This window comes from Callorhinchus milii, unplaced genomic scaffold (assembly GCF_018977255.1).
Source record: "Callorhinchus milii isolate IMCB2004 unplaced genomic scaffold, IMCB_Cmil_1.0 Scaffold13, whole genome shotgun sequence".
Lineage (NCBI taxonomy): Eukaryota > Metazoa > Chordata > Chondrichthyes > Chimaeriformes > Callorhinchidae > Callorhinchus > Callorhinchus milii.
Window position 1 is genome coordinate 2,188,488 of NW_024704754.1, and position 21,501 is coordinate 2,209,988.

General features: G+C 43.1%; 1 protein-coding gene across 1 annotated transcript; it reads right to left on the reverse strand.

Moving 5' to 3' along the window:
• Positions 1-422: 422 nt before the first annotated feature.
• tgfbi (transforming growth factor, beta-induced) lies at positions 423-20,535 on the reverse strand. Its single transcript, XM_007901325.2, has 17 exons — positions 20,307-20,535; positions 19,530-19,628; positions 11,972-12,036; positions 9,487-9,644; positions 8,983-9,147; positions 8,367-8,513; positions 7,746-7,887; positions 6,937-7,149; positions 6,070-6,207; positions 4,793-4,938; positions 3,840-3,976; positions 3,064-3,194; positions 2,610-2,725; positions 2,405-2,507; positions 1,847-1,926; positions 1,392-1,416; positions 423-1,241 (listed from the first exon to the last, which is right to left on the reverse strand). The coding sequence occupies exons 1-17, from the start codon at positions 20,423-20,425 to the stop codon at positions 1,204-1,206; spliced, it is 2,022 nt and encodes a 673-aa protein (XP_007899516.1). The 5' UTR covers positions 20,426-20,535; the 3' UTR covers positions 423-1,203.
• Between the last annotated feature and the right edge of the window lie 966 nt (positions 20,536-21,501).

A 21,501-nucleotide genomic window follows, 5' to 3' on the forward strand; every position in this document is an offset into this window, starting at 1 on the left:
GAAATATAACATAACATTTATGGATTTGGACGGGAGAGGGTGGATCAGATGAAAAGGAGGGGTGGGGTGGGGTGGGTGGGGTGAAATTGGACCAGCCTGGTCTAGGCTAGTGGTACCGTCCTTTGGATGAGGTGTTAAAAACGGAGGTTAATCTATCTGCTCTCAGGTAAGTGGAAAATATCCTGTGACACTATTTGAGAAGAGAATGGAGGGTCTCCTGGTGTTCTAGAAAACAAATTAGATTGGTTATTAACCTTTTTGGCTGCTTCTGGGACCTTGCAGTGCTCAAAATGGTACATTCGGCTACAAAAAGCAGTCACTAGACTTGGCAAAGTTACTGCAAAGAGTTTTCGGATGTTTTCAATGCAATAAGACTGTAAAATTGCTCACGTTTTATCTTAATTAATTAACAAACTCAAGACTTGATTAGAAAATGAACCTTTTTATTTTGTTGCACCTTTATACTGCCTCAGGATTGTTCGATAAACATATTACAGAGAAAAAAGAGATTTGGGAGACAAATACATATTTAAAATGAAAATCCAAAGTATCTGGATGTATTTAAAATGATCCTTTACCAAAGCAAAAGTGTAATCGCAAAACAAAACTGCACCTTGTGTCATGCAAAACCTTTTAATGCTGATATGAAATATTAGGCTCTCCCAAACACAAACTAGGAGTGTATGACTGAAGAACACAAAACTGGATAATACGAGAAGTATGAAAATTACATTTTTATCCTTTTTGGGCAAATGTACGTTTACATTCATCTTTGGCATGTGCTGTACTCAGCACCCTCGTAACCTAGAGGAAATATACTGCTGAAATGTGTACATGAACTCGTACAAACACGCAAGCAGTCAGAACTTACACACATAAGTCATTACGTGACTTACACACATCATTCAAACCCACAGACGCTACTAGTGGCATTGTCATAGCTTCAAACAAGACCCCAAACGACACAAGATTCTAGAAATGCACACAAAACTGGACAGTAACTCTCGAAACGTCATTGCTAATAACAAAATAAAATTTACAAACAAGCTAGTATATATGAAATGGCAGTGATGGAATTACATGCTTAGGATATAACCGTTCAAGTGAGAAAAGTCTGTGACACATATTGTAGAAGCTCTCGTTAACGACACGTAAGAGTTTCCTGAAGGGATTTTCAGTTGGTAAATGCTGCTGTTTGTTGTCTTAGTATGTGTTCCTTTTCAGGATATCATCTCTGGAGACTGAAGTAAAACATTTTGTATTGGTTATTTGACTTCATACTGTGCTGTAATATGAAATAATCAATAAGCAAAAAATATGCTGTGAAATGATATATCGTAGATGTGAAAGACATTAATATTTGATGGATGATTTTAAAATATATTGCATACCTTTTCTTGTTCTAGGTTTCCCAACCTACAGTGCAAAAAAAAGTTGTTTTACAATAGTAATCCTTACATTCGATATAGCACCTTATCACGTCTTCGAGACATCTCAAAGCTCTTCACAGAATATACTGTAAAGTGAATTGACTGCACATTTTGTGGGCGAAACACAGCAGCCAATTGCACACAGCACCGTCCCACAAACAGTCGTGGATTGAGTGACCAAATTATTATTACTTCTTTGTTTATTGGAAGGGATAATAATAATAATAATAATAATAATAATAATAATTATAATTATAATAATAATAATGCAATGCTAATCAGCCATTGCTTTCCATGCAAATATTTACAGGATTCCCACAAGAGCTTACTATTTTATGCATTCACATTTTAGTCAGTAAACAGATCAGTATCGGTGCAACATAATTCTCAACAGCACATTTACAGAAGTAATCTACCTGAGCTGGGCTTAGTCCAAAGCGAAGGATATCTGCACTACTGACTTCTGTCCCATCTTGGTTTCCAGATGGCCTGGAGGCTGATAAATCAAACAAACCAATTCAGTAAGAAGCATTGTACCTGTATAACAATGAATTGGTTTTTGTAAAACTAAGACTTGCATTTACATGATATCTACTGTATCATAACAATAATCCTTGCATTTGATACAGCGCCTTCCACATCAGGAGGAGGTCTCAAATTGCTCGACGAGATTTTACAATAAAGTCTGCAATGCCCTGCCTGGGGCATTGGGTGGAAACGGATTGAATAACAACTTTCAAAAGGGAATTGGATAGGTACTTGAAAAGGAAAAATTTGCAAGGATATGGGGAAAGAGCGGGCCTGATTGGGTCGCGCTTCCAAAGAGCCAGCACAGGCACGATGGGTCGAATGGCCTGCTTCTGTGCTGTAAGATTCTACGATTCCTAAGTGTAGTGTGTATTTTGTAGTTGAACAAAATTGCTGTATCTCATCATGTAGCAAACTAATCTTGCCAAGGTGTGCAAGCCACTTACTTGGAGGCTGCAGGACTGTTTCAATGGCGTGGATCACACCATTGGTGGCCATCAGGTCAACTTCAATGACTGGGACTTTATTGACGTTGACGACTTGCTTTTTCTGTAACAAACCAGGTCATAGTTACGCTTAATCAGAGAACGAACCGGAGTAGAGAAAACTCCCGGGCAAAGCTGATAGCGAAATGCTCACTGTTGTACTCACCGTCCCCACTTCTAGGGTAGGACCTTGCAGAGATTTCAAGAGGACTATCTGGCTGGCAATGCCTCCACTAACCAAGATCTGCTCAGCAATATGGTACTTCAGCAACTTGGGATTGCCTGTTGAAAGGCAAGAACAATAACAACAACAACTTAGATTCACCTCGGAGGACATCTCATGGCTGGCGCTGGACAGTCAGGGATTTGGACCCGAGCTGAACATGTCGAAACACTTCACAATGCTACTGGTGAACACTGTGTGGCAATGGAGTTCATGTCAGTTGATACGGTGCAAAGCTGAAAAAGCCTATTTTATCTACTGAGTGTGTCCTGACGTTATTTGACGTACTTGGATGAAGCAATAGGTCACATCCTAATGGAACATTGTCGGAACTCTTACACCCCATCAAAGCAAAGGTACTGTTTGGCGTTCAGTGTCTGAATTAACCCCCTCTTACCGAGCACGACATTCCGTTCTCTCGGAGGCAGAGCGAGGATAGCTTCATTGGTCGGTGCAAAGATTGTGAATGTCCCAGGCCTGTTGAGGGTTTCAGTAAGTCCTGCTGTTTGGATGGCTCCCACCAGCATGCTGCAACAATCAAAAGGAAAACTAATTCAAAATGTTCCCAATCTTTAGGTTTGTTGCACAAACCCTTCAAGTGATCGCACAACCAACAACAACAACTTGCATTTACACGGCGGCCCCTCACGCAAGTTGGCGTCCCAGAGTGCTTGGCAGTGGCAGAGTCGCGGGTGGGGGGGGGGGGGGGGGTGGTGAAGGGGAGGTGACCCTAGGCACGGTTGAAGAGGAAGGTCTTCAGGCGCGAGCGGGAAGTGGGGAAGAAAGGGAAACGTGGAGAGATCGAGGAAGAGTGTTCCAGAGTTTCAGAGCCAAGTAATAATATAGTGATGCAATATAATATAACAGTCACATAATCACAATCGTGATCAGCAAGGCATTTCATTTTAATGTTTTTGTTGCGGATCCTTTTTTTCCTTATAAGAGGGGGAATAACACAGGTTCTTTGCTATCTACTCTCCCCCCACCCCCCACCCCAATTAGAAACATGCAACAAAGCCATATCTCACTGCTCCATATCAAACTGCACCAGCCTTTGTCCACTTTAAAACATCGTACGCTTTTTAAACATAACACAGAGAGGTGATCCCTGGCAGTTCCTACGGTAACTTGCTGCTGAAATAAATCAACCCCTTGCTGTATCTTACGCCGTACCTGAAGCGATTGTCTGCCTTCAGGATGTCCATGATTGTGCCGACCGGAGGAGTGAGGACCTTGTCCATTATCAGCATCGAGCCATACCTCCCTGTCCTGTCGTGTGCAGCAATGCAAGTGTTCTCAATGCATAACGCCTTAAAAACGATACCCAGAACGTGATCAAATTAATTTGAAGGGAAAAATTGGCAAAATCATTTTTAAAAGACTGTTTCAAAGACGTGTGCGCTCTATGGTATATCCCACACTCGATATCATACAGGGAAACCCGTCGGGCATCTCACTTGAGTTTGCTTAGAAGGCGGGTATTATAACTCTTGCCGTAACACAACAGGTTCTGCCGCTTATAATAAATAATAATAACAATAATCCTTGCATTTGATACAGCGCCTTATCACGTCTTCGAGACTTCTCAAAGCGCTTCACAGGATACACTGTAAAGTGGAGTGACTGTATATTTGTGGGCGAAACGCGGCAGCCAATTGCGTGCAGCAGCGTCCCACGCAAACAGCCGTGGATTGAAGTGACTAATTTTATTGGGTTTTTCTCTTGAGGGATTATTATCAGGCGTGTGGAGTAAGGAAATTTGCCTAAGGTTTCGCCCCCTGCCGGGAATCGAACCCAGGTCTCTCGCTTGCAAGGTGAGTGCTCTAACCACTGAGCTACAGGACTCCTTGGCTTAAGCCAAGATACATCAATCTAACCCAGCATTGCTGTGGACCATCCATTAGGCTCTAGAACATCTGTGACTTATTTGTAAATACCCCACAATACAGTACAATTTCTCAAAGATGTTCAGTCTATCCAGCAACAACCAGGTTCGATTGTTTCCAGCAACACCTTGTCTTCCCTGTGCAATACGTCCAACACAAAGTCCTTTTTGCCATCGCGTTCCCTTACAGTAATTAATCGAGACATTAAATAGAGAGGAAAAGATGCCAAAGCAAACCTACATTGCGGTAGACAAAGACTCTCAGCTGTTTGCCGTTCATAGTTTCAAGCACCTGCCCATGGTACATGTTTCGAGAGAAGGCTTGGCCTTTCACAACGTGGGAGAGCAGCAGGTCTCTCACATCGTCGTTAACCACCGTAGATGTATCTGTGATAAGGAAATCCACACAACACAGTACTTCCTAAGGTTGCTTGCTTAAATAACAAGAAGAATCCTTACATTTGATATAATAATACTAATAATAATCCTCGCATTTGTTGTAGCGCCTTATCACGTCTTCGAGTCGTCTCAAAGCGCTTCAAGGAATACACCGTAAAGTGGAGTGACTGTATATTTTGTGGGCGAAACGGCTTGCACCAATGATTAATCATTTTTTGTGGACTTGTGCATTTTCACTCACCATTACACAATCAATCTGTGGCTCAAATATTCAGCGAACTACTAACCACTGACAGGCCAACTCCTGATAACTCGTGACTCCAAGGGAAAAGGGCTCAGTGACGAGTTATCAGGAGCGGCGGGTTAGGCCGGGATGTTGACATCATCATGACGTAAGTGATGTTGATTAGTTCAAGCAGGGTCGAGTTATCAGGCGTTTACTGTAGTTAGGAACAGCGAGAGGAGAAGGAGTTTTCAGTGAGTCTTAATCCAAACTCTAGCACTCAAATTACCAAACCAGAGAATCGCTTACTCTGATGGGACGCCAGAACCCAAAGCTTTTTCTCATTTGAGGTCAAGTGTACAATTTCACATCGGAATGCTCCTTTCAAAACAAGATCTCTTTTCAATATTTTATTTGGCCCACTCGTAGCACTGCAAAATCAGAAATTCCATTGCGTTCTATACTGCGTAACGAACAGGTACTCCTTTTAACAAAAGGGCAAAATACTGCAGAGGCTGGAAATCTGAAATAGAATCAGAAGTCGCTGGGAACACGCGGTAAGTGAAGGATTTTCGTAGGAAGAGACAAAGTAGGTGACTTAAATTTTCTTGGTAGTTCAGCACAAATTTGAAAACCTTTAGTTTCCTTTAATCCCTTCTGTTTTAGGTTTAGTTGCCAGAAACAGCCACTAAAGTTTCTGCATCGCTCAAATCAGTACTTTGCTTCCTTCGTGTAGCTGAAAATCGAAGACATTACGTACGCAGTCACGTTGTGAATTTACCCTTTTCCTGGATTCCTTTTCAAGGCAGTACCAAACCGGCTGAATGTTGGTCAAAAATCAGACAGATCGATTTGAGTTTCTTTCAAAGTATAACTAGCTCACAGAGAAGGTTTACCTTGGAGCGCTTCGTTCTGAGGAGCAAGCAGAGTTACAGCTTCTGTTCCTTCTAAATGGGAGATCAGGCCGCTTTGTTTGAAGAGATTCGCGAACTTGGTGACGCTGGATTTCTCAGTCAATTCCAGGAGGGTCTTAGCTACGAAACAGTTCGGATAATTCAGAGCAAAGCGTTAACAACTGCGCTTATTTCAAACGCTTGCCTTAAAAAGTGGGACAAGTTTAATGAGAATAAAAATAATCCTGAATTTTGATACAGCGTCATCCACATCAGTGAAAGTTCACCATTACGTTTAAAGAGGTCGTGACAACAACCAACAAATTGCATTTGTGCAGCGCCTTTCACATCAGGAGGACATCCCAAAACGTTGGACAGTCAGGGATCTGCACTCGAGCTGGTGATTGGGATCAGGAGGGGTGGAGGGCGGGGAGGGGAGGCTAATTTAATACAATAAACTCTTTTTTTATTAGTTTGCGATGACATGGCACAATTATTTTAATTCCATTCAAACCCAACATTGATACACATGAATATTGCATGATCCCTTCCTCAACACTGATGGTTGATGGCATCTAAAATGCAGCAGCAAGAACAACTTGCACCTTTCATGGGTAGTAGGATCTCGGGAGCGCTTAATAACATAGTTTTGTGTTGAGCCGGAAAGGGGAGGTGTCTATAGGCATGGTCGAAGAGTAAAGTCTTCAGGGGCGATCTGTTAACTGGTAAAAAATTAACCCAATGGCTGAAATGTTGCTGATTCGGGAGTTCCCGAAAGGGTGAGTATACTTTAAAAGTCAGACGTGAACGGTACACTTGACAGAACGTACATCACAAGAAAATTGTCAGGATCCGTGCTCCAATTCTTACCGGAGTCCGGGATCAGCAGTTCATTGATCTTATGGATAACTCCATTTGTTGCTAATATATCCTTGTCGGTGACGATCGACTTGTCGTTGAGTGTGATACTGTCAGTGATGCAGCCAACCTCTAGGGGTTTGCCCTCTAGGGTTTCCATTGGAGAGCCTGAAATAATGGCCTCTGCACACTGCACATTTTTTAAGATGTGGTAGTTCAACATGGCTGTGAAAGGAAAACAGGGAGAAGGATTTTCACACATTTGCTGCCCAATAAACAGTATGCCTTATTATCACGTTCTCTCACTATGTCTCCATGTCAGGTGGATAAACTCAACACACTGAGTGTGGGCGAAACGCGGCAGCCAATTGTGCACAGCAGTGTCCCCACAAACAGTCGTGGATTGAGTGACCAAATTATTCTTGTTATTTTTTGAAGGGATGATTACTCCTGGAAACTAATGGCTTTAATATCAACTAACAAGCAGGTTCCTACTTACTGCTAGATAATCCGAGGCTTGTGCATTAAGCAAACTTGCCTTAGGTTTTGCCGTACCCAGAAATTGAACCTGGGTCCTCTCGCTTGCGAGGAGAGTACATAAACGAGCAGATGTGCCGCTGGGGCTCACAGGACAAGCTGAGCCCAGCATAGGACATGTTTTAAAGTGTGTCAGTGGCAATCGTGGAGACCTGGTTTGCTTTACAGCACTGCCACCAATGGGCAATCTGACATCAGCGACAAAACAGTAAACTAAATGCAGCATTAAAGTGTGCATTGTCTTGCGTGGGTAATGCCAATGGGATGATTCAATTGCGTCCTACCTTTCAAAGCTTGTGGGTCTCCTAAGATCCTGTTCAGAGTGGCTGGTGGTACCTTCCTAAAAGCTTCATCTGTGGGAGCAAACAGTGTGTACTGCCCTTCACTGTCGAGTAAATCAGAAAGTCCAGCAGCAGCAACCGCAGCCTAAAATTCATGGAGATGCAAAGAAAAATAATAATAATAATAATGCTTACGTTTGAAATAGTGCTTCATCTTATGGCCACAACATCAAAATACTTCTCAGTAACGTGTAGTGACTGTGTATTTTTAGGCAAACAAAAGAAGTGAATTCAAACACACAACAACAATAATAATAATGCTTCCATCTCAAAGCGCTTCGTAGAATATTCTGCAAAGTGGATTGACTGATTATTTTGTGGGCGAAATGCGGCAGCCAATTGCGCACAGCAGTGTCCCGTGAACAGTCGTGGATTGAGTGAACAAATTTTTATCATTATTATTTCAAAGGGATTATTACCCCCGGAAAAGCGATCTGCCAATCGACCAACAACCGGGTTCCTACTTATCGCTCGGTAAACAGAGGCGCGTGGAGTAAGAAAACTTGCCCAAAGTTTCGACCTACCCGGGAATGGAACTAATGAGGCGGGTTCTTATGTACTTACTCTAAGATTCTCAAATGAGTCGTCAACGTCAATGGTTTGCTGGATGGTGTTAGTAATAGCGGTGATAACTCGGTCAATGACATGAACGACACCATTGGCTGCATGCTGGTCAGCCTTTATCAGTCGAGCACAATTAACTGTAACAATCTGAACGGAAAGAAAATCAACAGACAGGTTTGTTTCAAGAACTTCTGGAGATAATAATAATCCTGGCATTTGATGTTGCGCTTTTCACATATTCGAGACGTCTCAAAGCGCTTCGCAGAATAGACTGTAAAGTGAATTGACTGTGTATTTGTGGGCGAAATGCGGCAGCCGATTGCGCAAACAGCGTCCCACAAACAGCCGTGGATTGAAGTGTCTAATTTTTAGTATTGTTTTTTTTTCTTGAGGGATTCTTATCAGGCGTGTGTGTGGAGTAAGGAAACTTGCCCAAGGTTTCGCCCCCTTGCCGGGAATCGAACCCAGGTCTCTCGCTTGCGAGGCGAGTGCTCTAACCGCTGAGCTACAGGACTCCGTGATGAAGAGGCAAAAGATAAAGAGGAACGTGACACGAAGGAAGCTCGGGGTGCAATCATTTTATGGAATAATTAAATAACACAAAAGTTATTCTTACTCCGTTGGGGTAGTGGTGGATGTATACGTTTAACTCTTGGTACATCGAAGTCAATACAGTGCCGTGCTTCAATTCGTCTGTGAGAATGCGTCTCTCAACCATGTGGTATTGGAGAGCATTAAGCAGTTCAATGTTGACATTGCTCACCAAAGCGTCTATTATTTCCTGCGTTTAATTCAAAAGACAAGTGAATAAGTAAGAAACAGCAATAGTTTTTTTTCGCCCCCCCCCCCCCCCCCCCCCCCGTTATATCATAATCGAATTTCGGAGCAGAGGTCCCGGGAGTCAGTGTGACACACTTTCTACTTATCGGAAAGAGTTCCCATTCGCTCGGATTCCTCAATTAAAGAATTCTGCTCGAAATCGCGATGAATTAAACCCGATTTGTGAGCTTTAATTTTTCTTTTGCTTTGAAAAGAAATCCTTTTCACTGAGGATTTCGCTTTGCCTGTTCGGGCCTGGTTTCTGTGGTGCGTAAAGTAAGAAGCGATGGCGGGATCTTACAGCAGACAGAGAGGACCAAGCTTCATTGCTGGGAGCAAAGAATGTGTAAGATCCAGGTCCTTCAATCAGTGGTCTGAGATTGGCTCGATCGGCGTACAGTTGAGTCGTTGAAGATCCCACATTTCTCAGGGTGTTGTAGATATTTGTAATCGGCAACGCTATAGAGTGAATAAAAAGGACAGAGATTTTACATTTCAGCTGGGCTGATCCTTGGCTGATTTCCCCTCTTTCACTCTCTCTCTCTCTCTGGCACAGTATTCACATCGAGCAAAGAATGAACTAAATGGTAAGCCAATTCCAGTCAAATAATTTGTCACCGTGTCAAATGAACTCATTCGAATGGCATCAGAAGCAACATGAGGTAATCCCAAATGGCGTGGTATCAAATTTGTTATAATTGACCTCACCACCGCTGTCCCAGAGAGAGAGAAATCAGAAATCAACTCGCGGGTTACTGCTGCTCATAACCAGTTACCCTGTTTGTAAAGTCCACACGAAGGATAAGAGAATCTTACAGCATAGAACGAGGCCATTTGGCCCATTGTCCAATTTGGCCCATTTCGCCCACAAAACATAGAGTCAATTCACTTTACAGTATATTCTGTGAAGCGCTTTGAGACGTCTCGAAGACGTGATAAGGTGCTGTATCAAATGCAAGGATTATTATTATTATCACCCCGGCTCTTTGAAAAGCTATCCAACTAGTCCCACTCCCCCGCTCTTACCCCAGAGCCCTGCATTGTGTTTCCTTTTCAAGTCCCTATCCAATTCCCTTTTGAAAGCTACTATCGAATCTGCTGTCACCACCCTTTCAGGAAGTGCGTTCCAGACCGTAACAACTCTATTCGTGGATAACCTTCTGCTTCCCAGTGAGAACTCGTCATTCCAAATCCCTCTATTTGGATGGGGATAATATTCTGACTACTTTTTTTCTCTCCTCTGGTGTAAGATTCCATTAATTGGCCATCTTATGGTGCTTAGTTAAGTGATGATTCTTCTCGTACAAATCTTGACAGCGGTTGTCAGGTTTAGGGTCATAGTCAAACTTCATTCTGCCTTCACCCCAGGTCCACACACACACACACACACACCTTTTAACACTGGTGTCTGTATGGTTCAGGAGTGGGAACTAATTTTCACCTCCCTGATCTACGGGTGGTGAGGCAAATTGTAATAGCCGATTTCTGCCCTGAGTGAGAATAACCATCTCAGCACACACTGGGATTTGAACCTACAATGTTTTGCTGCACCAACAACAACTACTACTTGCATTTATATAGCGCCCTTCACTTGGGGTTGCGTCCCAGAGTGCTTGACAGTGGCAGAGTCTGACCCAGAGCCGGGAGGGGGCGGGGGGGGGGGGGGGGGGGAAGGCAATTTACCGTTACCTAATAAGCAACTCAATCCTAATCTAATGTTATTAATCGCTTGTTTGTCTGATGTTACAAAGGATCAAAAATCAGCGTGGAGTAATCAAAAATATTCTTTAATAGCATTAAATGCTGGTGGCAGTCAGTGGAGCTTTGTGCAGAGGATGAAGTCTGTGCAGAACTTGCCTTAGCCTCTCGGTGAGAACTATTCATTCCAAATCCCTCCATTGTATTGCTGTTAGTGGCCTCACATTATATGCATAACTGAGTTCCTAATAATGTTACTCGGTCTGTGGGCGGAGGGGCTTAATGGATTTAGTGATTTTTTTGTTCTATTTTCTGCCAGATCTCTCGAGGCTTGATCGAGGTCTTAAAAGATTATACGGGGTTTTGATAGAGTCGAAAAGGGGAAATTATTTCCACTGGTCAGTGAGTCAGTGACGAGCAGGCATCAATTCATCATGACAATCTGCAAACGAGCAAAGGGTGTGATGAGGAGAGGTTTTTTCTTGCGAGGTTTTTGAATCTTCAGGCAGGGAGCCTGGCAGAGGTGTGGACTGAGACTCAGCAAATTCTTTACTGATTTCTCACCAGACCACGAGATGGGAATACCTTGCAGTAAATGGAAAAAAAAAATAGAAATTGGCAGAGCGAGCTAGACTGCTCCAGCAAGGAGATCTCCTGCAGAGTAGCGCTGAAGGAAACTTGAGGAGGGCTGGTAAATTAACAGCAGCTTAACGGATCATTTGTGTCAACTGGAACTGCCTGGAAAGAACCTATAAGGGGAGAATTTGACCCGAGTCCAGAATTTACTCTATTAACGTAGCATTTTAGAACGTTTATAATTCGGCGAATGATTGAGTTGGTCGCTCAATCCTCAACCGCTTGTGGGACGCTGTCGTGCGTAATTGACTGCCGCGTTTCGCCCACAAAGTATACCGTTAATTCACTTTGCAGTATATTCTGTGAAGCGCTTTGAGACCTGATAAGGCGCTACATCAAATGCAAGGATTGAAACTTTCTGGTAACTATTACAATAGCAATAGCACTTTGCATCTCCATAGCGCACTGGGAAGTAGGGTATGTCTCGGGGAATTTCATTAGTCACATCTTACCAGCAGGACAGCCTTTCTGAGCGTGTACTTTGGAATATCCTGGGCAGCATTCATAGCTGACAACCCTGGAAAACAAATCAAACATAGGTGTGGCACCAACTGCATTTATCCTGATGCACTGCGAAACTACTAGGCATGTAGATTTGATAACTATTTAATAATTATTATTATTAATAATAATAACAATGCATTTCGCCCACAAAACACACAGTCAATTCACTTTACAGTGTGTTCCGTAAAGCACTTTGAGACGTCTCGAAGACGTGATGAGGCGCTATATCAAAATGCAAGGATTATTATTATTATTATTATTACACCGAATGTTCGAATGTGTGGCAAAGTGCAGTTAACGTACTGTCCTTTCACCTCTGGGGCCAGGGTTTGAAACCAGTCCAGACTCATTTCTTTGCTCTCTCTGTAAGGTTCCTGTTTGAAATACTTTTTGGCCCTCTTCATTGAATTCCTAGCAGGCACTCGTCAAAAGTAATTTCACTCAAAGGCCTTAAACACGGCTGCAGTGGGAAGCTTATTGCGATTCAGTAAGAAATTGCTCTTTCGAGATTGGATCTCACGTCCGTTGTAATAACTAGTAACATCTAATGAGCATACACCTGAGGTGGATAATTTCACAGGGTAACGCAAATAGAGCTCAAATGCATAATTCAACCTGTGCAAAAAATTAAAGTGCTCCATTTCTTTCACTTTTATGAAGACCAGTTTCACAAAAGATGCTATTTTAATAAATAAAGCTGCAGCGCATTGCATTCTGTTGCATTCTATCTGCCATCCACCTCGTGAGGGCTCAAGCCTGTGCTTGTCAGATATCTTATTAGCGACCTGTTTCAAGTCCCCCATCTCGCCTGGCCCACCATTGGCGAGCGGACCTTCAGCCTCTCCGCCACCACCCTCTGGAACTTCATCCCACAGTCCCTCGACCCTCCTTTGCCTCCTTCAAAACCCGTCTCAAGACTCTCCTCTTCGGCGGTGCCTTCGGTCACCCTCCTACCCCTCCCCTCCCTGCCCTCCACCCCTCCTGATCCCAACCACCAGCTCGGGTGAGGATCCCTGACTGTCCAGCACCTCGGGACGTCGTCCTGACGTGAAAGGCGCTGCGCAAATGTAATTTGCTGTTGTTGTTCTTGATAATCTGCGATGGTTTAAGAAGTCCGGTTGCTGAGCCAGGTGGGTTTACCAAGTACTCCAGGGCACTGCTGATGACAGCCCCGGTCTGGCGTATTAGCAGGACCATCGACAGACCAGTCACTGTGGTCAGGGAGTCATCCCACTCAGCTAATATTAACCCTACCAACCAAAGCCATAATAGACAGCACGGTCCTCGCTGGACAAGCAACAGGAAGCTCGTATTCTGAATGGCAAGCTATGCAGTTTTATGTGATTAAACTCCAGCAGTACCCGAATGTACAATCTGTGCCCCCCAAGTCTTGGCTCTTCCCAACCTTTCCCAAATGAGGTAAGTGGGGTGGGTCCCTCCAGGGAGAGAGAGTGTACATATTCCATTCCAGACACAGGGACATTTCCGCAGGTAAGCAGCATCTATATGAGGAACACTCGGTCTGATTTGAATAATCACGACCAGTTGAATGGCCTTCACCTCATCATATATCCCCAAAAAGTAGGTCACTCTCAAGTAAACACGTAATTATTTGGATTATCTGATACGGCTTCTTTTGTATTTCCACTTTAATTTTCTCTGCCTGGATTTCGCTTCGAGGTTAGAGGTTATTTTGCTTTAATTTAAAGCAGGCTGCTGTATTTCATCTTACTTAAACATCTGGTTTGAGNAAAAAAATAATGAAATGATAAAGGGCATTTCTCCTCCCATCCACTGTTTCTCATTTACCCCAAAAAATGTATTTCAATTATATGGGTTTTAAAGTTACATTGGGGTTGACTGGTTGCAGACATTATTTTACTCTCTCACCCAAACAATGCAGTTGATTTAAGTTTTGTTTCGTGCACAAAGTAACGTATATTTATTTTAAGAAATTGGAGACTTTTAACCATTTATGGACACTGTTCCCTTTGACCTTTATGACGTCAGGAACTGACCATAGTCTCTCTGTCGTCTTGGCACCGATCATCACCTTGACATGAAAGTCGCCCACAAAATATACAGTCACTACACTTTACAGTATGTTCTGCGAAGCGCTTTGAGACGTCACGAAGACGTGATCAGGTGCTATATCAAATGCAAGGATTATTATTATTATTCTAAGTCCCTTTCAGCGGAGGGAGAGCGAGCAAACATACAGCATTTACAGTTCAAGAGGGAGCACGGGAAGAGTTCTTTATTACATTTTCGGAGTGATTCTGTTAAATAGATACATCTGTTCGCATTTCAAACAAGATGTGCAGATGAAAGTAGCGTCACTGGATAATGGATGTTCGAGGCTTTGGATAGTGCAGAGTTCATCCTGAACTTCATTTTGTGTCCTCAGTTGGCCCGCTCTCCGATCTAGAATGTCTCTCGTTGTCAGTTAGTTAAATTAAAGAGTAGATTAAATACAGTATTTGGCCATTGGAAGGCTAAAATCCCCCCAAAACACAAAGCAAAGAGAGCTTCTTCGAGCAAATACTCCTTATCTGTTTTAGCCGTCCCTCACTGGGAATACTGCAGTCACACTGGGAGTATTCTCACTGGGAATACTTGTACTGGGAATAGTACTCGTCCTTTGGATGAGACATTAAACCGAGGTCCCATCTGCCTGTTCGGGTGGACCTTAAAAATCCGAGGAAAGCTATTCGAAAAGAGAAAGGAGTTTCTCGCAGTGTCCTGGCCAATGACTACCCCAAATAAAAAAAAAAAAATTGGTCACTCGCTCCACGACTGTTTGCGAGACAGTGCCGTGTGCAATTGGCTGCCGCGTTTCACCTACAATGTCCACAAGTCTTTACGGTGTGTCCTGGGAAGTGTTTTGAGAGGTTTTGATGACGTGACAAGGCGCTATATCAAATGCAAGGCTTACATTATTACTCCTGTTGGGTGTACTCGCATTCTAAGTTCTAGTGACACCCATATTCACATAACCCCCACACACACAGTGCCCACACTTACAATAGTTTACTCTGAGCGCTCAGAATGACAGTATTTCCTCTGCTTTAATATTGAATTTCAATATGACAGCCCTGTAGCCCAGATTTGCAGTTAAATCTATGGTAGGGCAGCTAAAAGCCCAATTAAATGCTTTCATCATAGTTTACAAGACTTTAGAGATTAAGAGTTCTCCCTGGAGTATAAGAGAAGACATCTATCTGGTCTTGAAGTAAATTGTTTCCATTAACTTTCTCTGAAAGAAAAGTAATGAAACCGAGATGGAGCAGTCAGCTGTAAACGTGTGCCATTAAGTTATTTATATCCTGAATTTAATAACATTTATGAACATCTGACCCATTCATTTCTGTCACTAATTCAGGACTTGTGATCCAGACTGTGTGAGGAGATTAATGATTAACTTGCCTCACTGGAGTGTGCAAAGTCAAATGAATACATAAAAGTAAAAAATGACCTTGGTAATTTACTGAGTGATTAAGAGCACATAACACACAGGTTCCAAGTGCAATTGCGTTCCGAAGGTTGCACTCTCTGCTGTCAAATTTGTAATGTATCTTATCTTCGTGAATCTAGCACCATGGTACTATGATTTTTCAAAACTTAATGGCTTTATTATATGGGATAATAATAATAATAATCCTTGCATTTGTTATTGCACCTCATCGCGTCTTCGAGACGTCTCAAAGTGCTTCATACAATATACAGTAAACAACAGCAACAACAACAACCAAATTACACTCGTATAGCACCTTTCACGTCGGGAGGACATCCCAAAGCGCTGGAGTGAATTGACTGTATATTTTGTTGGCAAAGCTCGGCAGCCAACTGCGCACAGCAATGTCCCACAAACAGTCGTGGATTGAGTGACCAAATAAATAATTATTCATCATCTTGAAAAGGAATTTCCTTGTTCTCATCACTTCTGACGTGGTTGGCAGACTGGCTCAGTTGGTAGCACTCTTGCCTCTGATTCAGGAGGTAATGTTTCAAGCCCTACTTTGGGCCTTTCTACTGATATCGTTTATACTGACAATCCAATGGAGTGCTTGGGGTGTGTTGCATCGTTGGAGGTGGCATCCTTTGGATGAGATGCTAACCCGAGGTCCTGGCTGCTGATTCAGGTGGACATTAAAGGTCCCATGGCACTATTCAATAAAGGAAGTTTCTTCAGGTGACCTGTCCGACAATCCCCCAAATAAAACTAGTCACTCACTCCTGTTTGTGGGCTATCAGCTGTGCGCAAACACACAGTCATTGCACTTTACAATATAGTCTGTGAAGCACTTTGAGACACCCTCTTGATGTGAAAGGAGCTATATCTAATGCAAGGATTATTATTATTATTATTATTATTATTATTGTAATACAGAGTGAGTTTCCAAAATTGTGTCTGCTTACTTGTACCTAGTAATTGTTCTTGGAAAAAGCTTTGCTAATTTCAATAAGATAGAGGTCCCAAAGCTCTTTTGCAATCTGAAGTTGTAATCACCACATACAATATATTCAGACCAACCATGCTCAACTCATATTTCTTTCCTAAAAGGCAGGCAGCTCATGTTTCAGTTAAACAGTACTTTGAGTTAATTCATTAGTTCTGCTTAATTTAACAGTGTAATTTGCTTGAAATATCCAGACATTCTGACTCAGACTCCATCTAATCCTTTAACTGAGTTAAGATCATGAGCACAATTCAAGTTATTCGAATGCACAAGCCAAAGCAGAATTTTCAGCCAGCGAGCACAGTAGAACTTATTATACTATCCCATAACAAGGTTGTATACTGCTAACATCAGAGCCAAAATATACACAGTTTTGTTTTAGAAAATTGCTGTTCAGCATTCTTTACAATCTACACAGACAATGTTATCCGTATCACATGTGACAGTAATTATTATTACAATCACAATAAAGCATCAACGTGCTATGTCCAATAAAGTGTTGATAATAATTAAATAAAAACATGTCCTGGTTAATGTCCCAGTCACTAAAATTTCAATGTGCATTAAATCATGTGACATATTATTAAGTGTCCTCAATTCAATGACAATGACTACAAATACACAATAAATCATTGCACTTCACTGCAAAATCCTATGAAGCGTTTTGAGATGACTGAAAGATGTGATAAGGCACTATATCAAATGCAAGCATTATGAATTATTATTAATAATGCTGGAATAGTGTGTGTGTGGGAGGTTGGGTGGGGAGAGGGGGAGACACAGACCATTCAGCCCAACTAGTCCAGGCTGGTGACTAGACTGCCCAGTAGCCTCCACCCCTCCTAATGCCCCTCGAATACTCCTTTATTCATCCATCAGATGAGACGTTAAACAATTAAATTTAACAGACGCAGCAGGCCCAAGTTATCCGAGCAGAGGAGTGTGCTGAAGAGTGGGGTAAGAGAAGGTCACGGAGAGAGAGAGAGAGAGAGAGATCCTAGGGGAGCGAAGGAATTTACAGGTAAGTTGTGAGGATATTAAAGTTGATCTCCTCGGAGACAGGGAGACAGTGGAGCTGATGAGGACTGAAATAATGGGCACATGGAATTTGATGTGGGTGAGGATGTAGTTTTGACCAGGGTGGTGGGGGGGGGAAGTAGAGAGTGGAATAGGAGACCACATCAAAAGATTCTATCCAAAAATATAACTTGATGGTAACCTCTCTAACGTGTTTCTTTCCAGTGTAAAACAATTCCTTGAAGGAGCTCCGGGGGATAAGTGATGAAAAACAGAGAGATCTGATTTATAATCCCAGAAGTGGAAAGTCTGGGTGACTCACAATGAGTTATCGGCATCACCACAAGTGGGATCTAAATCATTGCCACATGTTTCCTCATTGTGTATTCTCTTTATACCACACATGAAGCAACTGACGAATTATATATAAATGTCCATGGACACACAACAACAACAACAAGATTTCATTTATAGAGTGCTTTTCACGTCGGGGGGACGTCCCAAGGCGAGCAGGGGGGAAATGGTCAGGGTGAGGGGGGGAAGGGAGGGAGCGAGGAGGGGGGAGATGGTCAGGGTGAGGGGAGGGAAGGGAGGGTGCGAGGAGGGGGAAATGGTCAGGATGAGGGGAGGGAAAGGAGGGAGCGAGGAGGGGGTAGAGAGTCGAGAGGGGAGCTGAAGGCACGGTCAAAGAGAAAGGTATTGAGACCGGCCTTGAAGGAGGAAAGGGAGGAAGCGGCGAAGGCACTGGGGGATGGAGTTCCAGAGCCTCGGGGCTGAGAGGCTGAAGGCCACCGATGGTAGGGCGGTTGGGGCGGGGGATGTGGAGCAGACCGGAGCCAGAGGAACGGAGGGTACACAACACACCAATATCACCACAAAGGCCTTGCTTTATAGAAACGTGCACTGTGTCATGCAGAGCTCCATCATTTATGGTGAATTGGGATGTCCTCCTGACGTGAGAGGCCCTATACAAATTTGTTGCTGAAGAAAACACGAATGCAGTATTTGTACATCATTTGCTTCCCGAGCAAAACCACAAGTCCTTTTTAAAATGTTGTGGATTATAATAAACGGGTTTCCCTTGAATGTCTACAGCACAGAAGAAGGGAACTGTTACTGTACGAGCGCCAGCAACTTCACTGGAATTATAATAATATACAAAGAAGTTTGTATACAGCACTTTTCACGTCAGAAGGCCATCTCGAAGTGTTTCAACAGGATTTATTGTAAGGTGTAGCCGTTAGTGCAACTCTTTCTGGTGAGCGCGGCAGCCAATTTGTGCACAGCAAAGTTCCGCAAACAGCCTTCAAGTGAATGACCAATTTTATCGGCAGGATTGTTGGCCAGAACACCGGGCGGGATGAGATGCCTTCTCTTTTGCTCACTGATGCAAGCGGCACACGCGCTTTGTGTGGTGCGCGTCTGGAGCCAAGCTTAACCAGGAAACTTCCAGCTACCAGCACACAAAGGAGGACTCTCAAAATGCCACTCAGCAGGTCATTAACAAAGCTTCCGCTACTTCTGCCAACTGCATCACCCTTTTTACGATCAATACTAATTTCCTCCAGAGAAATTCCATTCTGTTTCTTAATGCACTTTTAATACTCGTGTGCTAAGTGCGTGCAGCGAATACAGCACTGAAGTAAACTTGTTTGATTACAATTCCCAAGATATCAAACTTTAGTGGTTTTACTCAGTACTTTGCCATTGAACGTCCTTTGCACATACCCTGCCTTGCAAAAAATGCAGCCTGCAACTTTTTACAGTACTTTGTGGTTAACTTATTACAACAATATTAGCCAACGACTCCAAATAAAACTATTTGCAATTGATCAAAAGTTTGCTTAAAAAAAAAATCTCTGCTGGTTTATTTATAATATAACCTCGAAAAAACATATCAGTGATTACAAAAAAAGCAATGATTTCAGGGTGTTTTTCTGAATACAAACGAATAAACAGAACATCCTACTAAACACCTTCTGTTTAGGTCCTGTTTTCCAGGAGAGGTTACAGTTTGCTGCTTACTTACGTTGATTTACCGCAGACTTTTCGTTGGTACCACTGTTTGCAGTTGGTGAAATACTTCTTGTTGACTCCCATTACTTTTTGCATAGCACATACATTGGGGCTGCAAAGAAAGACATATATTAAATAAATGCACAACAGGAATCGCTCACTTTCCTAAACGGTTACAGGAGGCAGCAAAGGAGCATTTCAATTGACTGCTGCTGCTGCTTTATTCAATGGGACTATTGTTTCAAATCCGATCTAAATTACAAACTTCCCCATCAACTTTATTCTTGCTGCGGAAGAAAAATGCCAGACATTATGGACAGCATTTTAGTCATTTTAAACGACTGATTGCACCCAAGCCATTTCTACACTCCTGCCTCCACTGTGTGTTTGGCTTTGGAGAGAAGATAAGCACAAATAATTTTTTTTGGAACTCGAGAAGGTTTCAATCGAGGGAAACCTGCAAGGTTTTTGAAGGCGGTCGGAGGGCATAATTTAATGGACACGATTTAGTGTGGAATTGGGGTTTTAAAAATCTACGTGATGTGGGGAAAGATAAGAATGACATCAAACATTTCTTTCCCCAGCGACTTGTGCGTTCTGTTTTATTCGATTCGCGGTATTTTAACAAATCAAAGGAAAACCTAAGGAATTTTTTTTCTTTCCCTTTCTATGTTAGCACAGTGGATTCAAATGGTACTTTATGTGGGAGTGAATAAAAAGTAAGATGCATAGAAATCTTAAACTCAGTTAGAGAAAGTTTGGATTAAAGAGTGGTTTAAAAGTTGCTCACCCATGCTGCCTGCCTCTGATTCTGCTGTGTTGTAACACTTGTTTGTAAGGTGATATTGCACTAGTCAGAGTTACACAAACAACAGCTACTGCCAAACTAAATGTAAAGAAATGCTTCATTCTGACTGACTGACTGACTTGACTGACTGACTGACTGGAGACTTTCTGACTGTATCCTCTGCAAAATCCAAGCAGTCTCCTGAGGTGCCTTTTAATGGAGCTCCAATTTATAGAGCCCTGTACTGGAGGGGCGGAGAGGGATAGCGAGCATGCAAAGTCTAACTGATGTAACTAGTGAACAGGTCAAGACCTCTCCTACTGGGGAAAGTAGTACAGCATTGTCATGGAGGCTTTAAAGCAACCTCTTTCCCTTTCCCTCTCTCTCTCCTTCTCTGTTTGTTTTGCTACGGCAGGATGTTTGGGGATTTTTTTGCGGGCTGGCTCCGCGTGAACTCGAGAACGTCTCAATCGAGGGAAAACCGCAAGGTTTCTGAAGGTGGTCGGATGGCGTAATCTAATGGACGCGACTTAGTGCGGAATTGGGTTTTAAAAATTCTACGTGATGTGTGGAAAGATAAGAATGACGTCGAACGTTTTTTTAGGCCAATAATTCCGAGGGATCGGAGACACGAAGGCTCACTTACTCAAAACGACAACAACAACTACTTGCACTTATTTAACGCCCTCCACACAGGGTAGCGTCTCAGAGCGCTTAACAGTGGCGGAGCCTGACTCCAATCCGGGGTGGGGAGGGGGGAGGCGTGAGGTGGCCGTAAGCACGGTCGAACAAGAAAATTTTTCGGATGGGACTTGAAAGAGGGGAGGGAGGGGGCAAGGCGGAGGGATTGAGGGCGAGTGTTTCGGGGCTCAGTGGCTGAAAGCGGCGACCTCCCATGGTGGGGCGGAGGGTAACTCAGAAAGAGAACAAGACGTCAAGTCCATGATCTGGTTGTTTTGGTTGAATTCGTACCATGGCTATTTTTACATCACATGTCGAGAAGTTTCACTGATCTCTTGCGGGAGTTAAAAGATACAAAGGAACACACGGAGTTACAGGACTGATGGCAGGACTGCGCTGGGCTGCCTTGTCCTCTTGATCAAATTGCCTGCCTACAGACTGATAAGAGAGAATGCCCACCCCCCCCCCGCCCCGCCCCACCCCATGCCACCTACGATGTACAGTACGTGGCCAAGTA